Source organism: Daphnia pulex, chromosome 9, assembly GCF_021134715.1.
Source record: "Daphnia pulex isolate KAP4 chromosome 9, ASM2113471v1".
NCBI lineage: Eukaryota > Metazoa > Arthropoda > Branchiopoda > Diplostraca > Daphniidae > Daphnia > Daphnia pulex.
In genome coordinates, this window is record NC_060025.1 from 7,618,146 (window position 1) to 7,642,460 (window position 24,315).

General features: G+C 43.5%; 1 protein-coding gene and 1 long non-coding RNA gene across 3 annotated transcripts; one reads left to right on the forward strand and one right to left on the reverse strand.

Annotated features, from left to right (window-relative positions):
- Positions 1-652: 652 nt before the first annotated feature.
- LOC124202877 (leucine-rich repeat-containing G-protein coupled receptor 5-like) lies at positions 653-23,997 on the forward strand. Of its 2 annotated transcripts, XM_046599367.1 has the most exons (19): positions 653-2,080; positions 14,395-14,466; positions 14,547-14,615; positions 14,941-15,012; positions 15,377-15,520; positions 15,648-15,719; positions 17,025-17,096; positions 17,264-17,335; positions 17,419-17,562; positions 17,657-17,797; positions 17,906-17,971; positions 18,051-18,194; positions 18,292-18,363; positions 18,438-18,745; positions 18,863-19,045; positions 19,146-19,423; positions 20,830-21,153; positions 21,246-22,170; positions 22,314-23,997. In XM_046599367.1, the coding sequence occupies exons 1-19, from the start codon at positions 1,695-1,697 to the stop codon at positions 23,591-23,593; spliced, it is 4,824 nt and encodes a 1,607-aa protein (XP_046455323.1). In that variant the 5' UTR covers positions 653-1,694; the 3' UTR covers positions 23,594-23,997. The 2 variants fall into 2 exon arrangements, with proteins under 2 accessions (XP_046455323.1, XP_046455325.1); XM_046599369.1 differs by lacking the exon at positions 14,941-15,012.
- On the reverse strand, positions 8,633-20,585 carry LOC124202885. Its single transcript, XR_006878366.1, has 4 exons — positions 20,498-20,585; positions 20,203-20,318; positions 19,827-20,009; positions 8,633-8,948 (listed from the first exon to the last, which is right to left on the reverse strand). It is a non-coding gene; the product is annotated as an uncharacterized LOC124202885 (long non-coding RNA).
- Positions 23,998-24,315: the final 318 nt, after the last annotated feature.

The window sequence follows — 24,315 nt, forward strand, 5'->3', positions numbered from 1 at the left end:
TCTCCATAGTCTGCGAGACAGCAGAGAGAGAGTTGACGGGCTCAACCTATTTCTTCTTGGGGTCCCAGCATTTCTCAGTTTGATGTTTGTCTAGCCAATAATAAAAATGCGAGTCAATTATACAACAGCAGCAATTGTATAGACGTATAATCTCCCGTTTCCGCGTATTCTTGGCCATCTTACAATAGTATAGATCCCGAGGATCGGATAACCCCGCAACTGTTGAGAAGAGTGCAAAGGCCAAAATGTCCACAGATAAAAATGTCAGCGCGTGTGTGCATGTTTGACGTGAATGAACAACATGTCGCACAGCACCAAACATAAGGGCAGACAATATAAACTAGCGTGGATTTAATACCTTTTTTCGCTTGCAAAAGGTGGGCGGACACGGGACAGTACAACGTTCAAGTAGCTGCTGGATGAAAAAAGGTGTTCCGCGCTGTTTTGTTTCTGGTTTGCTGCTATAGAGCACAGCAAAGCAGCAAGACCATGCGGCTTTAGTAGAAGAGAAAGCTGGTGGTTTTCTTCTTCTTACGACACTCACTCACGAACCAACGGGAGAAGAAGAAGAAGACAAAAAAATAAAACAGAAAATCCCGAAAGGAGAGAGAGAGAAGGGGGGAGTAGTATAGAACCCAATGCTCGCCCGTGTGCCTCACGCAGAAAGCGCCAAGCGGGCGTCCTGAATACATCTCTCCCGCACGACCGCCGCTGCCTGTGTATAGTGTGTGCGCGATATATAGCCAACGCCCCTCGTGCTGTGTGTGTGTGTGTGGCTAGTAAAAAATAAAAAACAAAAAAGTGAAAGTGCGCCAGGCCATTTCTTCTTTTTTATCTCTCGCCGTGTGCTGCTGCTCTCGAAAACTATTTGGTTTTGGCCATCAACTCTTGATTTAATATCGCCCATATTTTTCAAGTCGAAGAGAAATAGGAAAGCGGTGCGTGTGTGTGTTTTTCGATTGATTCGTGACAAAATAGAGATAACTTGATTTCGGGTTATAAACACCAGGGACTGAAATCGAGTTGTTGTTTTGGGAGAGAAAAAAAAAATAAAGTTGAGAGCGAAACATGATTGTGTTTGCCGGTTGTTATTTTCAAATGCCGGCGGTGGTGCCGCCCCGACCGATTGCGTCGTCGACCGTCGATCTCAACCGCGTCCAAGGCCCTGGCGGCAGCTAATGAAATGCTAGTGCTGCCCATCATCATCCGTGTCATTTGCATTAGCTGGTGAGAGAAATCTATAAAGAAGATCATCTCTCGACCACTCAGACATATAAATATACTGTCAATTCATCAACAATTTCAAGTGTTATTAGGTCGATTGCCCATTTGGTTTTTTTCTAATATGCTAATGCGTCGGGATTGGTCTGCCGACAGCCAGTCAATAATCTCGACTATTAAGCAGCTAGATATCCGCTGATGGTGCTGTGAATTCATTCTCACGACTCGTCAAATTCGCCCAGATGCGCCAAACCAAAATCGGATATCTAGATTTTTTGGGTTGGAAATCTGATCACACTAATGCTGCAGCTGCAGCAGCTCTGGCATCTTTGAAATCATAACTGGCTCTTGCGTTATTGTTGCGTGAGTGCCTGGTGGCAGAAACGGAAACGTGAGCCGCCCATCATCCCCCTGCTGTGCAGTTTAGAAACGCGCGCGCCCGCTGCTGCCATGGTGACGGACAATCAGAGGAAATGACAAATTACGTTTCTCTATCCCATTCAAAGATGACGAAGGCTAGGACAATGGCCACGTCGTGTCTCTTGGTGGGTCTGCTGCTCTTGCTCGTGCTCGTGCCTCAAACGACGACGTCACCGGCCGCCCAACAGTTGCCCGATTGGACGCCCAGCAGCGCCGAAATCCAAAGTGAAACGACGACGACAATTAACGACGCCAAGAATGTCACCGACTACCAACCACCACCACCGCTACCAGCTCCTCCCCCGCACGCTCGCCCAATTGTGATTCCGTGCCCAGTGGATTGCGTGTGCAAAAACAGCGAAACGGTCGACTGCCGAGGCGCCGGCATACGAAACATCTCGGCCATCAGCTTTTTATCCAATCAACGCGTCACCAAATTGTGAGTCTATTTTTAAAAAGAGATCGACCAATGTTGGGGGATATCACCGAAAAACGTTTTTATATTATCTGGCGTCGTCCAAGTTCAAGGGGGGTGGGCCGCGTGATTTATCGGTCGCTTTACACAAGATCCGCTCGATTGGCAACGTTGTCATGCAAACCGCCAACCCCCGCGTGTGTGTTATATAGCCCCGGCTAAATCCCTTTAAAGTTGATTAAACACGTACACATCACACCCAAAACATTTCCCTGTGTGACGAACACCACCACCAACAACAGCAACAACAAAAAGAAGGAAGTTGTATAGGGGAAAAAGATGCGCTTGTAATATCTTAAACAAGCAATTCAACTAAAAGCTGAGATATCTCTTGTGTTGTTGGCAAGGTCCGGTCCGATCCGGACTGGAGAAGAAAAACGCGTTAAGGAAAATGGATGTCTGGGCTTTTAATGTTGAAACTTGGCAGATTTATGGTAACACGGTACACACACACAGAGTGGTGGTGTATATATACGAGAACGCCGAGTGTGCTGTGCTGGCCGCTATAGGTTTTTTACTGGATAGAAATTGCCCATAGATTATCCTTTTTGCCGAGTGTATGACAGGCCGGCAGCTATTGGGGAAAGAGAGAGAGTCATATTACCCCATGCTGATTCGAGCGATCAGCCGATAGTTTAGATTCTTTTTCTCCCCCCCGTTTGTCCGAGATGAGAAATGGGATGCGATCGAGCAATCATTGAGAGCTCTCTCCCCAAACGACTACATAATTCAGTGGGCATCTTTTTATCATCCTTAAATAATGTACTTTCAATCGGCCGGCATTATATCTAAAGAGAGAAATATGGGATACCGAGTCAGTTATTCGCGGTTAAAAGGCATTGACAGATATGACATGATTAGGCCATCAGGAGCAGTCTCTCAGCAGCTGGGCCGACGTCAATCCTACCATCTCCTGATATATCAAACGCGCACAAATATTTTGGTCTAGAATTTCACACTCGACCTTTTTCATATGATAGAGCGGGGAGGGAAGCTGCGGACTGCCAATTTTGATTATTAAATCGTAAATTTCCTGGTTGAGAGTTTTTCCGCTGTCGTCGGAGGAGGAGAGGATCTAGACGGGCGAAGCTATAACACACAAGGCCAGCAGCAGGGCACTTTTAGTATTTCATCTCAGCGGCCGGCCGGACTGAGAGATGCAAGTTTTCCTCACATAATAACCCGCGCACACACACAAACTAAAAATAGATATTACGGCCATCACAACTTTTTTTTTTTCCCCCAAATGTTTTTCTACAGCATCTCGCGCTCTTATTATTATTACGTCTACGGTCGTCTATATAAAGAGGAAAAACCCTTGAGGGGGGAGCCCTGTTGTATTTTATTCTTTCCATCTGGTCGTGTTATTCAACAATGACGGATTGGATTCATCCAGCCAAGAAAATAAAAAATCGAGAGTTGATGGATGGCAAAGTCCTTGCGGCCGATACGGTGTCGCGACCTTGATTCGAGCAACAAGGGGGAGCCCTATCACACTACTGCGGCCTTGCCAACCAACCAACCGAAAAAAAAACAACGTAGTATCATATATGAATGGATATATAATGACTGATTGATTAGGCGCACTAACCCTGTAACAGTTGAACGAAAGTCAAAGAACACAATGTCCATCGCAATTCCCAATAACTTCTATTTTTGATTTGAAAAAAAATTTGCTTTGTTGAGCTCGGGAAAAGTCCACTCAACCCATCAATCATTCGGGAAAGATTCTGCCGATTATACACCAAAACCTGGTCCTTTTTTTGTTCAACTCGAATGGATTTTTTGATTCTTTTTCTTCACGCTACTACCAGGGAAGAGAGCCACTTTTGCCTTTCTGCCCATTGTCTATAGGTAGTGAATCGGCTGACACAGTTGGCACACACGACTCACGCTATACAACCCGCGTGCTGCTGTAGAGTACCGGCCGAGTGACTGCCTACAGTTTTCTCATCTCTCTCTGCGCATACAAAGTCTTTTATTTCACGCGGGATTTTTTTTCCCGACTTAAAAAAAATCGTTGCTGAGGAACACACACACGACAAAAGGGGGAGGAAAGGGCTACACAGTGCTGCTGGGCGGGGGAATATATAGAAGAAGGAGGGATCTCATTTCTCTCTCCCGGCGACGCGCAAGATATAGCCGCCCGAGCAGCCCCCGCGGCCGTTGTAATGAAACGTGACGACAAGGTTACGACCGCCTTCGCTCTCTGCTCTCCTATGTCGTTCGTTCGTTCGTTCGTTGTGTGGCAAAACCAAATAAAGATTCTTCTTCTACTTTCTCTTTTTTCTTGGTCCCGCACAGCTTTGGCTTTTTTTTTTTATTATTTATTATCTTTCACCGCCCACTTCTCCATCACATCTCCTCCCGAAGAATTTTTGGTCCACGCTCCGCAAAACTTCTTTTCACTTCCTAACCAACGGAGCGGATATACATTGCAAAATTAGGCGAACGACGACGACGACGACACTATAAAGAGAGAGAGCGTCTCGTGCGTATAGACACATTTTTCTTCTCTTTTCTTTTGCGGGAGTTGAAGGGAAAACTCGGCCAACCGACGCGTGATAAAACAATAACCAAATCATCCAGCGACCGAGGGGGAATTTCCCTCCTTATAAAATTACCAAGACCCTTTCCCAAAAGAAACTTGCACACAGAGACAACTTCTAAAGAGAATGTTAAATTGTGTATGTGTAGGAGGTAATACATCTCAGTTGGCACATTTCGTCGCCAGAGCAGCGTGAATGCCCATTTTCGGTTGAGGGAGGAACGATATTATAGACGGCCAATCTTTCATCTTTTTTCTGGGGACTCGTTAGAATAGATGCGGGCGGCTGTCACGGACGAGAGTCACCGCCGAATCAAATGGCTCCATATCTATTATTACGACTCTACTAGTATATACATATAATCGATAACGTGAGAAGACTGATGGCCTCTCACACCCCGGGAATGTGATGTAGAAAGACAAAAAAAAATAAATACATGAAAGAAAAGAAAAACCGGTCGGTTTTCGCGTGCATTCAAGTATTTTCACGGGTGACCAATTCAATTCAAATCATTACGCCAGCGTTTCTTGATGTGTATAGACAGGCCTGACCTTACAATTATGCTGTTGCTCGAGTGTTTGTTGGTAATCTCTTTTTAACAATCGAAATGATTGCATCTATGGCATCGTTCCAATATTAAGGAAAAACAAAAACGAACGAAAACAAAAATCTCATTTTTCCTGTTATTGGATCTGATTCGCTTGAATTGATATATGCACCACGCCAGACGGGATATTGTTGTATAGGGACCCAATATCAGAGCTCGACCTTCTCTCTCCCAGCATTGTACAACTTAATGGACCAGCGCAGCTGCTGCATCTACTACCCACTTCACAGATTTCGTTAGACTTTTGACAAAAGAATCCTCTATGGTCTCGCTATATGGCCTACGTCTCTTTTTTCAACAACAACAACAACCTTTGACTATTTTTTTTTTAGCCTGTACACAGCCCACACACACACACCGGTGGTGCCCTATAAATTCTATGGCCGATTACGACATTCCCCCGGCGAAATGAACGACCCAACAGCCGCGTTCATTTTGGGATAGAAGAAAAACGTCTAGTCTAGTCGCTAACCAGACGACTGTAAAAATATTAAGACTGCCAAAGCTTGTGCGATAGTTTGCGGGGATAAATGTGGTGGGGTCTGTGGAGAACGAAGGAGGACGACGACGATGTGGACGGTCTCGACATGTAGACACAACATTTGGTGCTGCGCTTTGTTCCGCGGGAGTCTAAGGCGCTTGAATGGATGTCCTTTTGTCAGTCTCGTCTCCGATTCGATTACTCACGGACGATGTAAGGTTATTGTTTCTGTCGCCCCAAGAGCATCGCCTGGCCTGGCCCTGTGTGTTGTACATTCACGATACGAGGGAGCGACACACGTCAGGTCATAAAATGTTGCTAGACTTGGCACTTTGCTTGAAGGAGTTTAAAGTTGACAAAAAATTCGAATTTGATTGTTTTACTAGACAAAGTGGAGAGGTACTATAAGTATAAAACAAGCCTGATCTGTAGATGTTGTACTCAACGTGCTGAGTTATCTAATGAACCCTGAGACAGCGTCAACAAAAACGGCAAGAGAAAACAAAGTTCCAGCAGTCGACCCCCTAGCCCAGGAATCCGCTCGCACTCGCACTCGGTATTATGTAACCGATTTATAACCAACGACGCCAAATGGTCAAAGAAGGAAGAATAGAGAAACATTTGCCCTACCTTTAAGCCTGGGAAATCCGGCCAGACATTCACAAAGTGCTTGATCCGCTGAAAAGTTGAATCCAGCAGGCGGAATAGGGAAAAAAGGGGGTCCTCGTGAATACACCCACACTCACATGGGCGTACACGAGGACAGAGGGAGAAGATTTAGCTAGGCCGGCATCGGTTGTTTCTCCAATCAGTAGAGGGATGCTGTTTATCTACATTTAAAAAATTTTTAAAATGGGTTACAAAGAATAATCACAGAACCAAAAACAAGTAAGGAGAAGTTCAGAATGAGACAGTGGGTAAACCCTAATTGTTAATAAACAAGATTACTTCAGGTTTCCATAAACATTTATGCAAGATCATGTATCATTGTTACATCTAGCAGGTCACAGGCTAATCAAAGTAACGAAAAATATTTACCCAATCGATGAATAACTTAGATTGTTGATGATGACAGGTCCACAGTAGCACCAGCAAAACTGTGGTTCTGACCCTGGGTTATGATGGCTGGCTCTGGCCTCAAACCTGCAACAAAGAAAAGGTTGTTACATGGTGCAAACAAACTGCCATGCATTGACAGGGGGGCTTACATGATCAATGCTAGTCAGGAACATTTCACAAATTTGAAATAAGTTTATTTCTTTTTTATTTAAGCTCCCATACAATCGTTCTATTTGTTTTCTTAGTTTTATTTACCTGGTGAATAACAGCATGCAGTGTGTGTGTAATAAGCAAATCTATATAAAGACACAACCAGAGTTTATACACAACGACCACATTTTTATAATTTTATTTGTTCTGCTACCTTTTATAGTTCAGCCACGTACGTTTCCAAAAAGTGATTGTTCAGTTTTCTTTGTAATCTTAAACTTCGTCTCTTCTTTTTGGAAACTTTTTAACTAAATGAAAGCAGACGACACTAATCTTCAGCAAGACTTATTAAGATATCGATCGAAATTATTTTCTAAAATCGACTAGTAAAAATTGTTCAATTCAAAATTTCAAATTTCCTCACAACAAGACCCTATACATACTCCATAGTCTGTGGTTGTTGCTGTTGTTGCCCAGCATTTTTTAAAATCTCCTTTTGCTGCTCTGGGTGACACTTTTTGTTATTCTGACACACTTTCCTTTTATTTTCTGGTGCTGTCCGGCTCTTGTATGCACACTGTGTGAGAGAGCTGCTAGCTAGCTAGTACTAGCTGGCCCACAAAACATTAATCATTGTAAAAAAACCCGTGGATGACGTCAGCGAATGTGCTTGGCTGTCGAGTGCATAGTAGTATAGTCGACTGGAAGCAATAAATCGACGACAAGAAAAGACGCCGAGACCGACGCTAGAGTTAGGTGACTATAGTCCTCTTCTCCCTCCCCTCCCAGCATCGCCGGCCATAAAACTATAAGGGGAAGAAATTTCTTAAAAAGAAGAAGAAGATATAGGCCGTCCTGACAAACACAGGCACACGAGCCGTGGCTGGAAATTTAATTTATTTCCCTTTGACGCTATAGGCGCACGCCTTATCCAGCAGTGTCTTTGATTCGATTTACTTTTTTTTCGTCTTTGGGCGCATGTATAAACGAGTCAAATTGAATATTTGTCGTGAAAAGAAAATCTAGTAAACAAACGTGACGTGGCAGGATTATTTCAAAAAATAAAAAGCTAAGGGGAAATCATCAGCCGAGTTATTTTCTTAAGATTCAAGCCAATTGAGCTGTTTAATAGAGAGAAAAAAGAAGAATATAACTATATAATATATAAGAAGGATATCGTTCTAATAAAAAATGCCGTTTGGCTTGATGTGTACAATTTCAGACCTTTTTTTAAGCCGCCCAGCGCGCGCAGAATAAAACGGAGAGAGAGAAGCCATGATATCATTCCTTTGTGATTTTTGCTGTTGAAGCTTCTTCTCTTCTTTTTCTTTTTCTTTCACGGGGATCATAGCGCCGGCCAACAAGGATAAACCAACAGGAAGCCAAAAGACTCTGTCTATATAGTATGGTCTCCCCTTCTTCTTCTTCTGTTGGGCTGGCTTCCAACAATCAAAGCTCGCGTCCGCTATATCTCTCTCGATGGCCCTCCTGTTATACATATCTAAAAATGTGTTTTTCTTCTTCTTCTTCGCATACATAATTATACAAACGGCCGAGAGAGCCGGAGACACTTGGAAAAAAAACTTTCGACTCGATGATGTATTGTCAAGTCTTTCTTCTTCTTCTTCTAGATTTGGTTTAGAGTTCACATATTTACAAAGTCGTGTTGTTTGTTGTTTGTTGGACTATCCAATTCTTCTTTTTTTTTATATTTGGCGGCGCCTTGAAGTATAATAATATCACTCCACTTAAGGAGAAAGACGACGACGACGAAGAGAGAAGGAGAGAATATCGGACTGTGCACACGAAAACTGATGTCGGACACCGGAATTTTTTCGGGATGAAAAAATATATATTGTCGAGTCTCTTCTTAGCTTCTTCTTCTTCTTCCATATAAACGATGTTTTCCGGCTATATTTTACGGCCTTTCCTCCTCCCTTTTCTGCCCGCTATTTTGGCCGCCATCCAGCAGCAGCAGAGTCTCCCCTGTGTGTAGAAAAGAAGAAAATTTATCTATTTATTTCCTTTGTGTATGACTTTCTTCTTCTTGATGATTCGGCACTAGACAACTCGGATCGTTTAAGAGAGGGGGGAAAGGAGACACCGGTGGCCAATCTATCGGGATCAAGTTGAACGCGGTCTTGTATTATCTAATAATAATAATGAGATCAAACGCTTCGACGCAATCGCGTTAGAGAGAGAGAGAGCAATCGAATCAACTTTGAGCTGGGCATTTATCGGCCAGCAGATGCGAAAAGAAAAGAAAAAAAACAATGTCGCATTACATTAAAGGGATGGCTATCAGACTTAACGTCTATATTCTTCCGGTTCTTCACAAAGTTGTTGCAGGTCGTTCAATCTTTTCTATACGAAGGACTCGTCTCTTCTTGATCGTTCCCGGCGACCGTATTTTTCTTGCAGCCAGCCACATCTAAAGCCGAGCTATTGTTGTATCGATTTTTCAGTCGAGTGTACGCACTTTACTTTACCATAAATACATCAAAGCCTCTCTATAGATGTACGTACATAGATATACTTTTATTTATTTTTTGCCCACCGTCTGTTGCTGCTGGTATGGTCGAGCGTGACTTTGCCAGTGTCTGGACCGAAGACAAAGTCGTTTGATTTATTTCTTTTGGGTCAAAAGAGAAAAGAATTTTAGTCAACGAATACCAATCGCTGGGTATTATAATAACTGCAAATGTGTCAACGAGCTCTTTATTGCAACTTTATTGTTATATCTCAGCTAAATATATAAGATGGCCAGTTTGGCATCGCAGTTGGGACCTAATGAAATCATATTTAGCGGCTCCTTATACAATTAAACCGCTCATTTTAAATCGGAATCAAAGGAAAAGCAAAAGGCCGGCCGAGAACCTGCGATTGGCATCGCTCGGTATATCCCCCAAAAGTGTCTACTTAATTCCCTCCTGGGGCGTGGGGGGTATGATGATGGCATCAGAGTGACTATACGACACCCAGTGTATAGTGTCGTCGGTCGGGTCGGAGAGATGGAAATGTGAACGCGCCATCACTTGCTTGTGTTTCTTTTTCTTCTTCCCTGGGTGGTGGCTTATCTCATTCGTTCTCATTCTCTGCCGACATTTGGCTGTCGCTCCGCATCCCCTTTAGATTTCCAGCTGGATGTCTATCTATGTATATATTTATAATGTATGTGTTCCAGGAGGTCCCCTTAGACTCCTGCGTATACAGCTCGCGCTTTTTTTTTTTTTTTTTTTATATAATGTTTCTATTCATTTAGGTATTCCTTTCTTTTTCTCTCTACCGCATTATGCGCTTTGTGTGTGTGTGTCCAGGGCGCACTCCCTGGACGACGTCACAGCAGCGACTCTCCCATCATCCATTATCAAGTCGCTGGTATTAAGACACAAAGATCTCTGCGGTCCAGTCTCTATTGTGTATGCTATACTTCTCCCAACTTATATAATATCCTTATTTCATTCAAATATTACTGGGGTAGGTCGTGGAGTAACTTGATATCGGTGTGTTCCAGTGTTAGCCATTAGGCCTCTGTTGTGGGTGTTCTTTATTAATTATAGACCCAAAAAGCCATTATATAAGTGAATGTTCGATATAACAAAAGCTTTTCGGGCTCTCTCTCAGTCCATTGTTTACTCGACAACTCACTCATCTGTTAAGATGGTTAAGTGCAATCAATGTTTGTCTATATGGCCGCCAGCGAGGCCATTGTGTGTTATTCTTGCACACCCACCCACCAAAGAAGAGAAGGCGCCCACATACCATCGTCAACTAGGTCATTTCTCACAAGCCAGCAAAGGAGCTAAGAAAATCAAATACCAGTCGGATTGCCATTACGCAACTTTTTTGTATTTTCTTCCCAAAAACAACCCAAAAAATGTTTGCCCGTGTGTGCACAACCAATCAGCACTTGTGTGTGTTTAGTTAGAAACGCGCCGAAAGGTCCCTGTCGTCACCTATGCGCTCGCTATAACTCATTCTGGGAATTTAATTAAATCAGACTCTACTTAAGAGAGATTTGGATCTAAATATAGCGCTCAATCAAAAGATTTTACAATTTAAATTGTTGCCAGGGGGCCAAAAAAAACCTTCGTCGTTGTTTGTTGTGTCGGGTGTCGAACGAGGCGTGACGAACGTTGGCAAAGGTTCTTATTTTTTTTTTAAATTCAAAAACAGCCGCTCGTTCGTGATTTTTGAAATTGTGACAGCGTTACACTTTTGTTGTTTCCCTCTTATATCGACAGTTTCCCTTTTGAAAAAATTTCGGAAATTGGATACGACCGACCCCGAAACCAATTTTTTTTGTTTTTCGTGATCGGTGGCTGTGGATGATGGAATGATTACGTCACGCGTTCATTCATTTCAATTTGCCCAGCGGAAATACTGCGTCATCGCTTGGGAGAAAAACAAAACAATTAGCGGGAAATTTGAATTAATTAATCCTGTCTAAAAACATTTCTGAATTTATTATTATACACGCTCTCGCTATAAAGTACTGTATATAATAAATGTAGATCACATTTCGTCCGCTTTAACCTTAATCCCTTTGACCAAAAATAACAAAAAACCCACCGAAGGAAAGAAACTAGACCGTCGGGAGAAAGGCAAAAGCGCTTTCTAAATAACTTTGCGCCAGTCTCAAAACGTAAAAGGAAATGAATTTTTTCACGGGAAAGGAAATCTCCAATCGTTTAACTAGAATCACGTGATATTAATAAAACGATGCTAGGCTGATTTAGACTCTAAATGGACGAGTTGCGATTCTTTGGCAAATGGCCGATCTAGAAACAATCAACGTTTCAAAAAGGCTAATTTTTGCGGATCGAGTTAGAGATTAAATTCCATGGCGGCCAACAATTTGCGGTACCGACGCGAGCAGCAGCTACTCACAAATCTGCGCTTTCCACTACCATCACCTTCTAGGTCGATCGATGGGTTCATCCCATGAAAGGAAACAAAAAGAAATCGTTTGTTATATAGACTACTAGAGTCTAAAGAGTGTATAAGTATAGCAAAAAGCTGGAGAGAGAGAGACGATGAATTAACCTGTCAGCCGGGGACTGAAAGTTCTCGTTCTTTTTTTTTTATTTTCTTATATTCTATATAATACTCGATCCGTTCGGGATGCCAAAATTTTTTTCTCCCGCTGGCCTTTTTTTATTTCCCAATGTTTTCTTCGTCTAGTAGTATAGATTCCTGCCTGCTCGTCATTTTCCCTCGATTCCTTATCACACTCTATACGCCGATACCGGAATACAAATCGAGTTGCTTATCCGACTGTATAAACCATCGATAAAAGTTGGCCAGGGCGATCCTCCTCTCCATCAGCCATCCAACTCGGAAATAAAATACATAATGGCCGCCGCCGCCGCCGCCTATGTAGCTCGTTGTTGATGTACAATTTATCTTTACATTATATTAGATTTCGAGTGTATAGTAATATTATTAATTTTTGTTTCCCAGCCGCCAATTTTTTCGTGTTTTTTTTTTTAAGTTTCCCCCCCTTTGGTGTCTGTAATAACACGACTGATAAAATTAACGGCTTCCGCTCCGCTCTACATACATATCGGGCCGGCCCATAGCACCATGTGCTGACGACACATTTCGCTACACTTTTTTTCTTTTTTTTCCCAAGGGCGTAGCCAATTAGAATTTGCTTGGAGAAGGAAGCGCTCCTTTTTGTTTTTTCGTCTTAGCGCTTGTGAGCTAATGCGTCTAGACTCTAGGAAATCACACGCAAGTATATATACAGTCGACGACCTAAATAAGCCCCTCCGGCGGGTTTCCTCTCTCTCTAGAAATTTTTGACTATAATAACACATACAGGAGCTAAAATAGGACCGTATAGCGATGGGATGAATACTAAATGGATTTATTAAAACAATAAACAACAAATTCCCGCCGTCTATAGATTTTTTTAAATTTTTCCCGACGAGCGGCCGCCATGTTGCAAATGTTTCTTCCGCTTGCGTGCGGAGCTAATCCTCTTGTCTCATTCCGCCCAGATGGTTAGCGTCTCAAAAGTGCTGCTGCGCTACTTGCTGCAGCCCCTTTTTGTTTTATCTGTCGTGTCATTCATCCGCCACCGGTCGTCGCGGTTGGTCCCCCCCGCTCAGAGAAATCGAACCATTTGCTGTGCTGGGCTGCACGCCGAACCCTTTTTTTTTCTTTTTTCTTATAGTACAAAAGACTCTCTCCTTTCGAGCAGTACGTCTCGATGATGGCGTCAGGCCAACAACAATATTGCGCTTTACACTTCTAGCAGCGTCAACCCGAGCGTATCACACACACATATATCCACTCGAGCAGTTACGATTCCATTTCCTTCCAGCGCAGCAACGACAAAATAAGGACGCCTCTTATATATATACACTCTAGTGTGTGTGTGTGTGTGTGTGTGTGTGTGTGTATAAAGCGGGTCTTAATTAGATAAGTCGTTCGGGCGGATCATAACAAGACAAAAAGAAGATAAAAGTTTCTCCCCCGACAGAATAAAAAAGGAAAAATTTCGCCCATCAGAGTCTCTTTTTCGACTATAGTATTTTTAGAATTGATTGTGTCTGGTCTAGGTCACTGTCAGGCCGTCATGTGACTGCTAACAAGTCGGGACGAAAAAATTCCCGATATATTTCATCGTCTCTCTCTCTCTCTAGCTCTAGCTCTCTCGCTCCGAAAAGGGCCATCAAGGCACGTGATGTTCTACACGTCCGACGCACAATAACAGTCTTGATTTTTTTACCTCGAATTACACGAGAAAGTTTCCCATTTTGCTTTTTTCTTTAGAAATCCTCGCATCGACACGTGTGTGCACTGTGTGCCCCGAATCTTTTAGAGTTGACCATGGAGGAAATCAAAGGAAAAACATTTTTTTTTTCTCATTCAAATGATCAACGTATAAACACGCATGTGATATCATTAAAAAAATAAATAAATAAATAAATGCTGGATTCGGTATGGCCCTGGGCCCGTATACGGCCCGGCTCAAAAAGTTAATAGGCACCGCGCGCTGTCTATTATAGTATATATATAGCTGAGAGATATAATATCCGCTGGAAATGATGGGTTTGTTTGGCTAATTGCGCATTTGAAGCGAAACGAAACGCATTGGCTATACGCCTGGTAGAATAGCTGAGACGGGTGATTAGCATAATAGTGCAACAAGAAATGTTGTATGCGATATTTATACGAGGGCGATACTGCGATGGGGAAGAAATATTTCGTTTTCAATCGAGCGGTGATGAATATAAAGCGAACCAAGATACGAGTCGATTAACTGTGAATATTTTATCGGGGGCGTCATAAAAATGCCGGAGAGCAAACAAAGGGTATAGATATAAAAAAAATAAACCCAAAAAAGTCGATCGCCATTTATGCTCATATTTTTCTTTAATTCGTATAACATTTTTTTTTGTCTTGTCCTTTTTATTTTCAGGGACCTCAGTCACACCGACGTAACCAAAATTGGACCCATGGCTTTCCAACACATGACCTTTCTGGAAGATTTGTAAGTTGTCACCAGAAAATTTGTTTTTTAAATTTTTGTTTTTTTCTTAAAAAATTTGTTTTCCTTATTCGACTCGAAAGGAATTTAGCGGGAAATAGTTTGAACGACATAGACATCGACGCCTTTCACCATCCTCGGCTCAAATCCTTGTAAGTCATCCTTCAAATTATTCGCGGAAAAATAAAAAAAATACAATTTCAAATTTTGTTTAAGAATCGACAAACATGAAATTGTTATTAACCCTAATGTACGCACGTACCCCCAAAAACCATTGTAGTCGGCGTTTTTCGCCAAAAAGATTGGAAGAATAATCGACGTGATATGCAAATCTGCGTCTATGCATAATAATAAAAAAAGGGTTGCATGGTGTTCTTCTTCTTTCTTATTCTTTTCTAGTTTCTTATATTTTGTTATTTTGTATTTCCCGCGCGCCGTGAGAGAGTTGCTCCATCTAAGCAAATGTCCCTTTTCCAGGTCACTACAGAAAACTAACATCAAATCCGTTCCTACGAGCTTGTTTTCACATCTTCCTAGTCTCCAGTCCATGTAAGTAGCCTATAACTACTTATATGTGTGTATACACTATACAGACTCGTTTCCCACGACGACAGCCAAAAAAAACCTTTTTTTTTGCATTACCGATTTTGCGCGCACACAACTCGCGAAATCGTCGTCCCTTCTTCTTCTTTTTATTTTTTTACAAGTTGTTTTCCACTCCAGCAAACTCTTTAGATATTATTCCTTGACGATCTGATCTATTTGCACAGTCTCATATCTCTTCGTAGATCAATGAAAAACCTAACAACTAAAAAAACAAAAAAACACCCGCGCTGAATTTGAATTTGAATCGGAAAAAAAAAATTACTTTTTAACAAATTTGAATATTCTTTTGTTTGAAACACAAACGCAGACGTTTGGACAGCAACGACCTAAGCCAACTGAATCCTCTCCTGTTTGCGGGCTTGCCGTCGCTTCGACAATTGCGTCTTGATGTCAATCGACTGAGCGCCGTCCCCCAAGAGGCCCTATCTCGTGTTACTACCCTTGAAGTTTTGTAAGTTGCGCAGTTTGATATCTTTTTATTTTTATTTTATTTTTTTACCGCATTTTTTCACATCTATCTGTACACCGTTTTGACACATGTCAAACTGTACCCAAAAAATGCTGCCAACCATTTACAGAAATTTGAGCTACAACCGAATCAAGGCTATTACAGCGGGAGCTTTTCGAAACCTCACCTTCCTAAACGTTTTGTAAGTATAATACTATAATTCCTGTTTACTTACCGATGTACTATATATAAGAGTGCTGCACTTAAAGCGATTTAATGCCGTCGGGCATATATAAAAACACGATTTGCGCTGCTGGAAAACAAATGGGGAAATAAAAACCCTGGATAAATATCCCAACCAACCAGCACACACTTTACACAGCTCGGACTATTTGTTGACCAGCCCCTAAAGCAATATCAATTGAAAGGAGGGAAACTAAAAACAAAGTTTTTTTCTCCCAATCCAAAACAAAACAAAAATAGTGGCAGACTTGTTTGCACGAGATTATATTGATAAAACGCATCGATTTTCCGCCCAAGCATGCCGAATACGTGGGTGGTGGTCTATATAGAAATATAAGGGGATTTCAAGTCACTTAAGATCTAAAACGGCGGAAGCCACACAGCACGAGCTATATATTTCCGCCTACTTGTTTGTATTACGAGAGCCGCCGGACTGTTTGCTCTCTCTCTTTCCCCATATTGCCTATGGGAGCTCGAATTTCACGGTGGTCTATATGTACTACTCACTCACCAACTTTAGCTCTTATATTTGGGCAGAGCCCAAACGCATATAGAAATCCAAGACGGAGAAAGAGGACAAACATTAGAAATTAGACCACTATTTATGGATTGTTATTGTGTTTAATGATGGGATTGAACTGAGAATGTCGAGAGAGATTTCAAATCAAGTTTGGAGAAATAAAAAATAAGCACTTAGTATTAGCTGACGCAACTTGGTGCACGGGTGATTGACGGACGCCGTCGACCTTAATATCCCGAGCTCTTCGTACACTTTCTCTCTCCATCAACAGACCCCCCAACGAAATCCTGTAAGGAAATGAGTCGATCCGCCGAGCCATGAAACGTTTCGCTGAGTGAACTTTATTGCCTTTACAGCTTCCATTTCTCCGCACAGCTCACAAACAAAAACAAAAAAAAACAAAACCCCAATTCATAACTAAGAAGTATTTCACTTGGAAAAACCGTTTGGAGAATGACCTTTTCTGAAACTATAAGTCATGGGGCAATTTTAAAAAAAAACCTACAGCGCAGTAGATTTCCTTGTAACTCGCTTGGATAAATGGCGACGCAAACAAACGCTGCACACAAATAATAAAAACAACGAAAAGTAGAAGAAGAGGAAGAAGAAAAGATTCTTGAATAAAATTTTGAGACGTTAACAATTCAGCAGAGCATTGTCTATCTCTGCTGGTTATCTCTCTATATAGACGTCTAATCTGATTATCTTTTCTGTTTTGTTTGTCTTGTGTGTGTCTTTTCACAGAGTCCTTGATCACAATGAAATAGACTACATCGACGATGACGCATTCATCGGACTCTTCTCCTTGAAAGTCCTGTAAGTTTTTTTTTAAACTCAACCGTTAGTTTATGCATGTCGGCTGCGCCATGCAAATGTGAGCAAGGACACACAAATCCCTGGGAGACGCTTATAATGCTATACAGTCAAATCTAGCTCAACATCATTATTGATGTGTTTTTCTCGTTGTGTCATGTTTGAAACAGTGAGCTGAGACACAACGCCATCAACCGAATTGAGCCGCCCTATTTCAGACAAGTCCCGCTGCTGGCCGAACTGTAAATTGAATTTTTTCTTTCATTTGCTATAATGAATGGGGTTCATTTTTCAAAAAATAAAACTGCTGACTGATTGTGTATAGATACATGAACAACAACAACGTCACTCTCGTCAAGGCCGGCCTATTCCAGCAGGTATCACGAGTGGTGGTCCTAGAACTGCGCGGCAACCCACTCGTCAACGTCCAACTGGAAGCCTTCGCTTTCCTTCCGCGGCTGAAAAAATTGTGCGATCAAAAGTTCTAAAATTTAACATTTTTTGAAAAAATTCGCTCATTAAAAAAATGCACGAAATGTAATCATTGGAAATTTCCACGACAGAATTCTATCTGAAGTCAAAGAGCTCCGCCATTTCCCGCTGCTGAACGGGACCGGTGCGCTGGAACTGATCCGGATCGACCGGGCCAAAATAAAACAGATTCCCTCGTACACTTGCCAACATTCTCCACATTTGCGTAGTCTGTAAGTTATTCATTTCCAACTTCTCTGCCGTCTGAGCTGTGTCTCGATCCTGAAATATTTCTTTTTTTTCAATCTGGAATATTTTGTAATAACAAAAATAAAAATAAGGGATCTCAAATCCAACTTGATCGAAGCCCTACCCGATTTCTCCCACTGCCGGAGCCTCCGTCTCGTGTAAGTACATACATAAAAATTACACGAACTTTGAACGTTCCTTTTTTAATTTTGATTCTCATTTCGATGCCGAGAGCAGAGATCTCAGCCACAACCGAATCACGAATCTGCCCAACTACGCTTTCCAGCATCAAATTCATCTGCACGACCTGCTCCTGTCCAACAACCGCATTCAAACCGTACCCGAACACGCCTTCGACGGACTCCGCAAACTGAAAACCCTGTAAGTCCAGCCCTTATTATTACATTTTACTTTTTAATTCTCTAAATGCCATATTTATTTTCAAATCGATTTATTATACGTGCAATCTATTAAAAAGGGATATGTCGGAAAACGCCATTGAATCGATTCATCCCGACACTTTTCTGCCGCTGGGCGAAATTCAGGACGTGTAAGTCTGTCGGTTATTTTTGTTGGACGATTGAATAATTTGATTGGCTTTTTATTCGATTGGTTTTTTACCAGCAATCTTGGGCACAATGGGTTCCCGGTTTTCCCGTCGGTCGGTCTGGAAAACGCCCTGCACATCAAAGTGCACAACAATCCCAACCTGCGCGAATTCCCTTTGCCGGCCTCGTTTCCCCGCGTCAAGACGCTGGCCCTCTCCTACGCCTACCACTGCTGCCCGTTCCAGCAGAGCTCGTCGTATTCAATCATCAACGGCGTCGGCGGGGAAGACAGCTCGCTGAGAGACTCAATTATCTTTCCATCCAGTGAGCACGGGATCGACCTGACGGCCTGGGCCAGAGGCGAAGCCGTCTGGACCGATTCTAGTAAGAAAAAAAAACCCCAAAAAAGTTCTTCTTCCCGAAATAACACCACAGTAGATTACTTTTCCCATTTCTAAACCGTCAATTTTTGTGTGTGGTGTAATGTGTTTTCTAAAACAGATCCAATGTGGGCAAACATGAGCCAGCAATTAGGTTCGCCGGGTAATCACCTCAACCTCAGCGAAGCGGACATTGAGAAACTGTTGAGCTCGGTTAGCAACGTCAAATCGGGTCTCCTATTTATGACGGCCAAGAAAAACTACGACAAAAAGAATCCAGCAGTCACTTGTATCCCGGAGCCCAGTAAGTTTTTGGTTTTCTATCCTGGGCCATGAATAATTCAGATTTATTATTTGGCATATACCTGTTTGTCAATGTAATCTATTATATATGTACCATACAGGTCCGTTTATGCCCTGTCAAGACTTGTTTGATTGGTGGTCGCTCCGCTGCGGAGTCTGGATCGTCTTTCTGATGGCCCTGCTCGGCAACGGCGCCGTTGTCTTCGTCCTAATCTTTGCTCGATCAAAGATTGACGTCCCCAGATTCCTGGTCTGCAATCTAGGAATGGCCGATTTCTTCATGGGCATCTATCTGGGATTCCTGGCCGTCGTTGACGCATCGACGCTGGGCGAGTTCCGCATGTACGCCATTCCTTGGCAACTGTCGGCCGGCTGCCAGGTGAGTTTTGGCGCAAACATATTATAAGAGATCGCAATTATATTTTCTATCGGAATATTTGCATAAACGAAGAGGTACATGTGTGGCGACAGCAGGTACCTCTTGGTCATACAATTTTCTAGACTTTGCATTTTGCCGAAGTGATTCAAGTTGGAAAAAAATTTCAAATTGATTGTTTACCCTCCGACAAAGTTGCGAGGTAGTACAAAACAAGCCTGATCTGCAGTCGTTACAAATGAGTTATCTAATGAACCCTAACTGAGTCAACAAAAAAGGCAAAGGAAAACAGTTCCAGTCAACTGCCTAGCTCAGGATAAACATACTCCGTGACTGACTACGTAACGATTCATAACCAACGCCATCAAATAGTCAAAAACGAAGAATAGAGTTAGATTTTTCCTACCTTTAAGCCTGGGAAATACAGCCAGACATCCACAAGTGCTTTCATCCACTGAAAAGTTGAATCCAGCAGGCGGAATAGGGAAAAAGGTGTCCTTGTGAATACACCCACATTCACATGGACGTGCACGAGGACAGACGACATTAAAAGAAAGGGAATTCTCCAATGACATGGAATGCTGCTTATCTGAATAAAAAATGAAGAATGGGTTACGAAACAAATATTGACAGAATCGACAAGCAAGGAAAAGTTTAGAATAAGACAGTGGGTAAACCCAAATTTTTAATAAACAGGAAATTTAAAGGTTTCCATGCACATTTATGCATCTTCAATGATACCTAGCAGGTCAAGGGTTAATCAAAGTAACGAAAAACATTACCCAAGCGATATGAGACTGAGATTGTTGGTGAAATGACAGGTCACCAACACAAGCATCAGCAAACATTGCTTATCTTGTGGTTCTGATGGCTGGCACTGGCACTGGTCTGTTCCTTTCTACACAAAGTAAAAAGTTACATTAGTGCAAACTGCAAAACAAACTGCAATGCATTGACAGGGGGGCTTACATGATCAATGCTAGTCAGGAAACTAACATTTCACAAATTTAAAACAGGTTTAATTATTTCTACTTGAGCTCACAATCATCCTATTCGTATTCTTAAGTTTTATTTTACCTGCTAGTACAGAGTGTCTGTATTAAGAGATTCTATAAAAAGGCGCGACCAGAGTTTATCAGTTTACACAATGACGAAAGCAGACGACGACACTAATCTTCTAAATGGCGATTTAAGATATCGATATTTAAAAATCAACCCCCTCCCGCCTAAATCCAAACCGCTCAAAAAACGATCAAAGTGGTTTTCTCACATTCGCTAAACGGGATCGAAATTATTTGAGTATCTAATATTCTCAATAAAATTAAGAATTATACCGCAGATAGCTAATTACTTTATCAAGAGCCTCGCCTAAATTTGCATATCTAATAATTATATCATTGTGTCATCAGGTGGCCGGTTTCTTTGGTGTGCTGAGCTCCGAGCTGTCCGTTTTCACGTTGGCCGTCATCACGATGGAGCGCAACTACGCCATCACGCACGCCATGCATCTCAACAAGCGATTATCGCTGCGCCATGCCAGTTACATCATGGCCGCCGGATGGCTGTTCGCCCTCATCATGGCCTTCCTGCCGCTGGTGGGCGTTTCCGACTATCGCAAATTCGCCGTCTGCCTCCCCTTCGAAGTTGGCAATTCCGTCAGCAAGGGCTACGTCGTCTTCCTAATGGTCATCAACGGCGTCGCCTTTCTCATCCTCATGGGCTGCTATTTAAAGGTATATGACGCAATATCCCCCCCAATTATAATTATAGAAATCCTGACGGTTGTTTTTTCCCCCGACTTCCGGTCGGTCCTAATGGCTTTTAGATGTACTGCGCTATTCGAGGCTCGCAGGCGTGGAATTCTAACGACTCGAGGATTGCCAAAAGGATGGCCCTGCTGGTCTTCACCGATTTCCTGTGCTGGGCGCCCATCGCTTTTTTCTCGCTGACGGCCGCCTCCGGCCTCCAATTCGTTTCGCTCGAGGAAGCCAAAATCTTCACCGTCTTCATCCTGCCGCTCAATTCCTGCTGCAATCCTTTCCTCTACGCCATCCTGACCAAACAATTCAAAAAGGATTGCGTCCTCATCTGCAAGGCCATCGAGGAGTCGCGCGTGACCCGCGGGATCGGCAGATGCCGTCACAGCTCCAATTTCAGCAACCGCCAGACGCCGGGCAACACCAACAGCCTGGGCGATCGCAATTCAGGATCGAAGGACGGCAGCTCGTGCCAATGTCAGGGCAGAGGACTCTTGAAGGAGGACAAGCTGTCCGGCTCGTCCCAGCCACACCGGCACCAGCACGCCCAGCACCGGCACAATCGGACCAGCCGGCTGGGATGGTTCCGCTCGCCGCTCCGGGCTTTCCTGCGCAGGATCCGGGCGGCCGAACGCGAAATGGGCGAGTCCTCGTCGTCGGCCAACGAGTACGCCTACCAGATCGCCGAGATCCAGCAGAAGCAGCTGAACAGGAACAAGCATCACCGACGGGCCGAATCGGTGTCCAGCGACACTTACAGCACTTCGCGCTCCGATTCCGTCAAGGCCGTCGGATGCGGATTGCCGTTGCGCATGGTCGGAAGGAGGAGGAACTCGTGGACCGTCACCCGGAAGCCTTCGTCCGATTCCAATTTGTCATCGTCCAGGAATGATTCGTCCACTTCGGCCATGACCGCTTCCACCAGCGCCGGAACGACCACCTGGAGGAATTCCAGATCTTCCGTCTCCAGCGACGGAGGATCTTCTAATAAAGGTCTAATAATTTAAATGAACAAATAATAATTATTATTAATTATTATCTATTTAATTAAATTATTATTTTATTAATGTTATCTCAATCAAAACGACTTGATTGTTTATCCTAATAAAAATGCTAATTATGTTATGTAATTACAGGAAGTTTGCGGGATCGTGAGAAATTAGCTTCGGGAGTGGCCAAGAGCGGAGCCAAGGCGATGCCGCCGATGATTTACGTGCCGCCGATCGACGGCCAGCGTAGGTCGTCCAGCATGCGAGAAAAGGCCGGGCGCAATTTGCCTACGTCTCCACTAGCCGCCGGCATACTGCGCCAGCAATCGGTGGCCACGCCCACCGGCAACTTTGTCCACCGCACCGTCATCCCGCACGTGACGTCTTCGGTGGCCGGCGCCTGTCTGATGGATCCGTCGGCGGACGGGGCGGCCTGCGAGTCCTTCGAGGCGGCCGGCATCCGACACGTTGGCGCCAAATGCAAACCGCGTCTGACCCGTCAGATCGCCGTCCAGGACGACTTGGCCGGCAACAACCTGCAATGTCCGCCATCGTCGGGTTACAACAACAAATGCGTCTCGTTCAACACGGCCAACGTCATGGTGTTGCCCAGCAGCAAGGACGACCATCTGCAGCGCCAGCAACAGCACTACTGCCCGCTGCACTCGCCGCGATCCTTGCAGGGCGTGTGGGAGAGTTCCATCGAGGAGGACTACGAGGATGTTGCCGAAGAGCCGAAAAGGAACCGATCGGCCATCGACAAGGACAAAATCTTCTCGGCCGTGGCTTCCATCTACACGAATCGCGACAAAAATCGACTGGGACTCGCGGGATTCATTCCCAGGAAGCTCAGCACCATTTCGTCGCGCAGCTGCAGCATCAATCCCGACAACGAAGCCGCAACGGACGAAACATTCGAAATCATCGACGAATCGCAGCCCAGCAGCGGACAGGCAGCGGCGCTCCTGACTCAGCCGAGCGTTTCTGCGCCAGTCAAATCCAGTCAAGTCGATCCTGCAGCGTCCAGGGCGTTCAAGTCGAGCAACGAATTGCTCAACGTCTACGCCACCAAGAGACACAAGAGCAATAAGGAAGCCGAGCTGTCCAAAAGTGATCACGATTTGTACCAGCCCAAGATGAGCCATCCGCCGTCGAAATCGTCGCAGCGCAAATCCATCGGCTCCTCATCCATCGTCCGGTTGATCGTGACGCCCGAAACCAGTTCGTCGTCTGCTTCTTCATCCAGCGCTGCTCGAGTGGTGGAAGAAACGCGTTTCGGAGCCGACGACATGGTCCTGGTCCATCCCAGGCCGGACGCCGTTCATCAGTCACCTGATTCAGGATCGGTTCTCAATCAAAAGGAGTTGGACGACGACAATGACGACTCGTCCCAGCACGAACAAGAAATGGATCCTTTAATGCAATAAAATTTGAAAAACAAAAACAAACAAAAAGTGAATGCATTGCATCCTCAGTTAAAAATATTTCGCAAAAAGTCGCCTTCCTTGTTTAAAAAATAAAAATTAATCTGATATAATATAACCTACTTAAAAAAAAAAGCTTATTCGCTATGGTGCCAAACGTGTTTTGATTTCGAGAGCTCTGAATTATTGTCCGCCGCTTTTTGTAGCTTCTATTTGCAGCCTTTTTTTGGAATTGACATGCCAATAATAATACTATCGATGTTTGTACGTATCTTGTGTACCATTTGTTGCCACAAATCTTGCATTCCTCTGTATTATATAGCAACAAAACACAGAGCTGTAAATCGTGTATTTATCAACATAAAACCAAACCAAACAGAAAAAGACACACAACTTGTATAACTCACTGTCTCTTGTCAAGAGTCGCCTTTTACTCTATTTGGTCGTTTTACCATGGCAGCTATAGTATCTCCCATTTAGAGTAGAGCGCAGCTTTATATCTCTAGCCTTCTCTAGACATATATACATGATGGCTAAACGTTAGTTATCCTTGATTAAGAACCGACATGACGTTCAGCCTTGTTAGATAGATTCGGCTGTCCAACCTTTAATGGCCGTCGAGTGTCCTTGTCACGAGCGAAATTGACCATCATCTATTTGAAGCCATTCCTATCAGAAATGAAGTTATAGCTGAAATAGTAGTCGAAGACTAGAACTATAAAGTC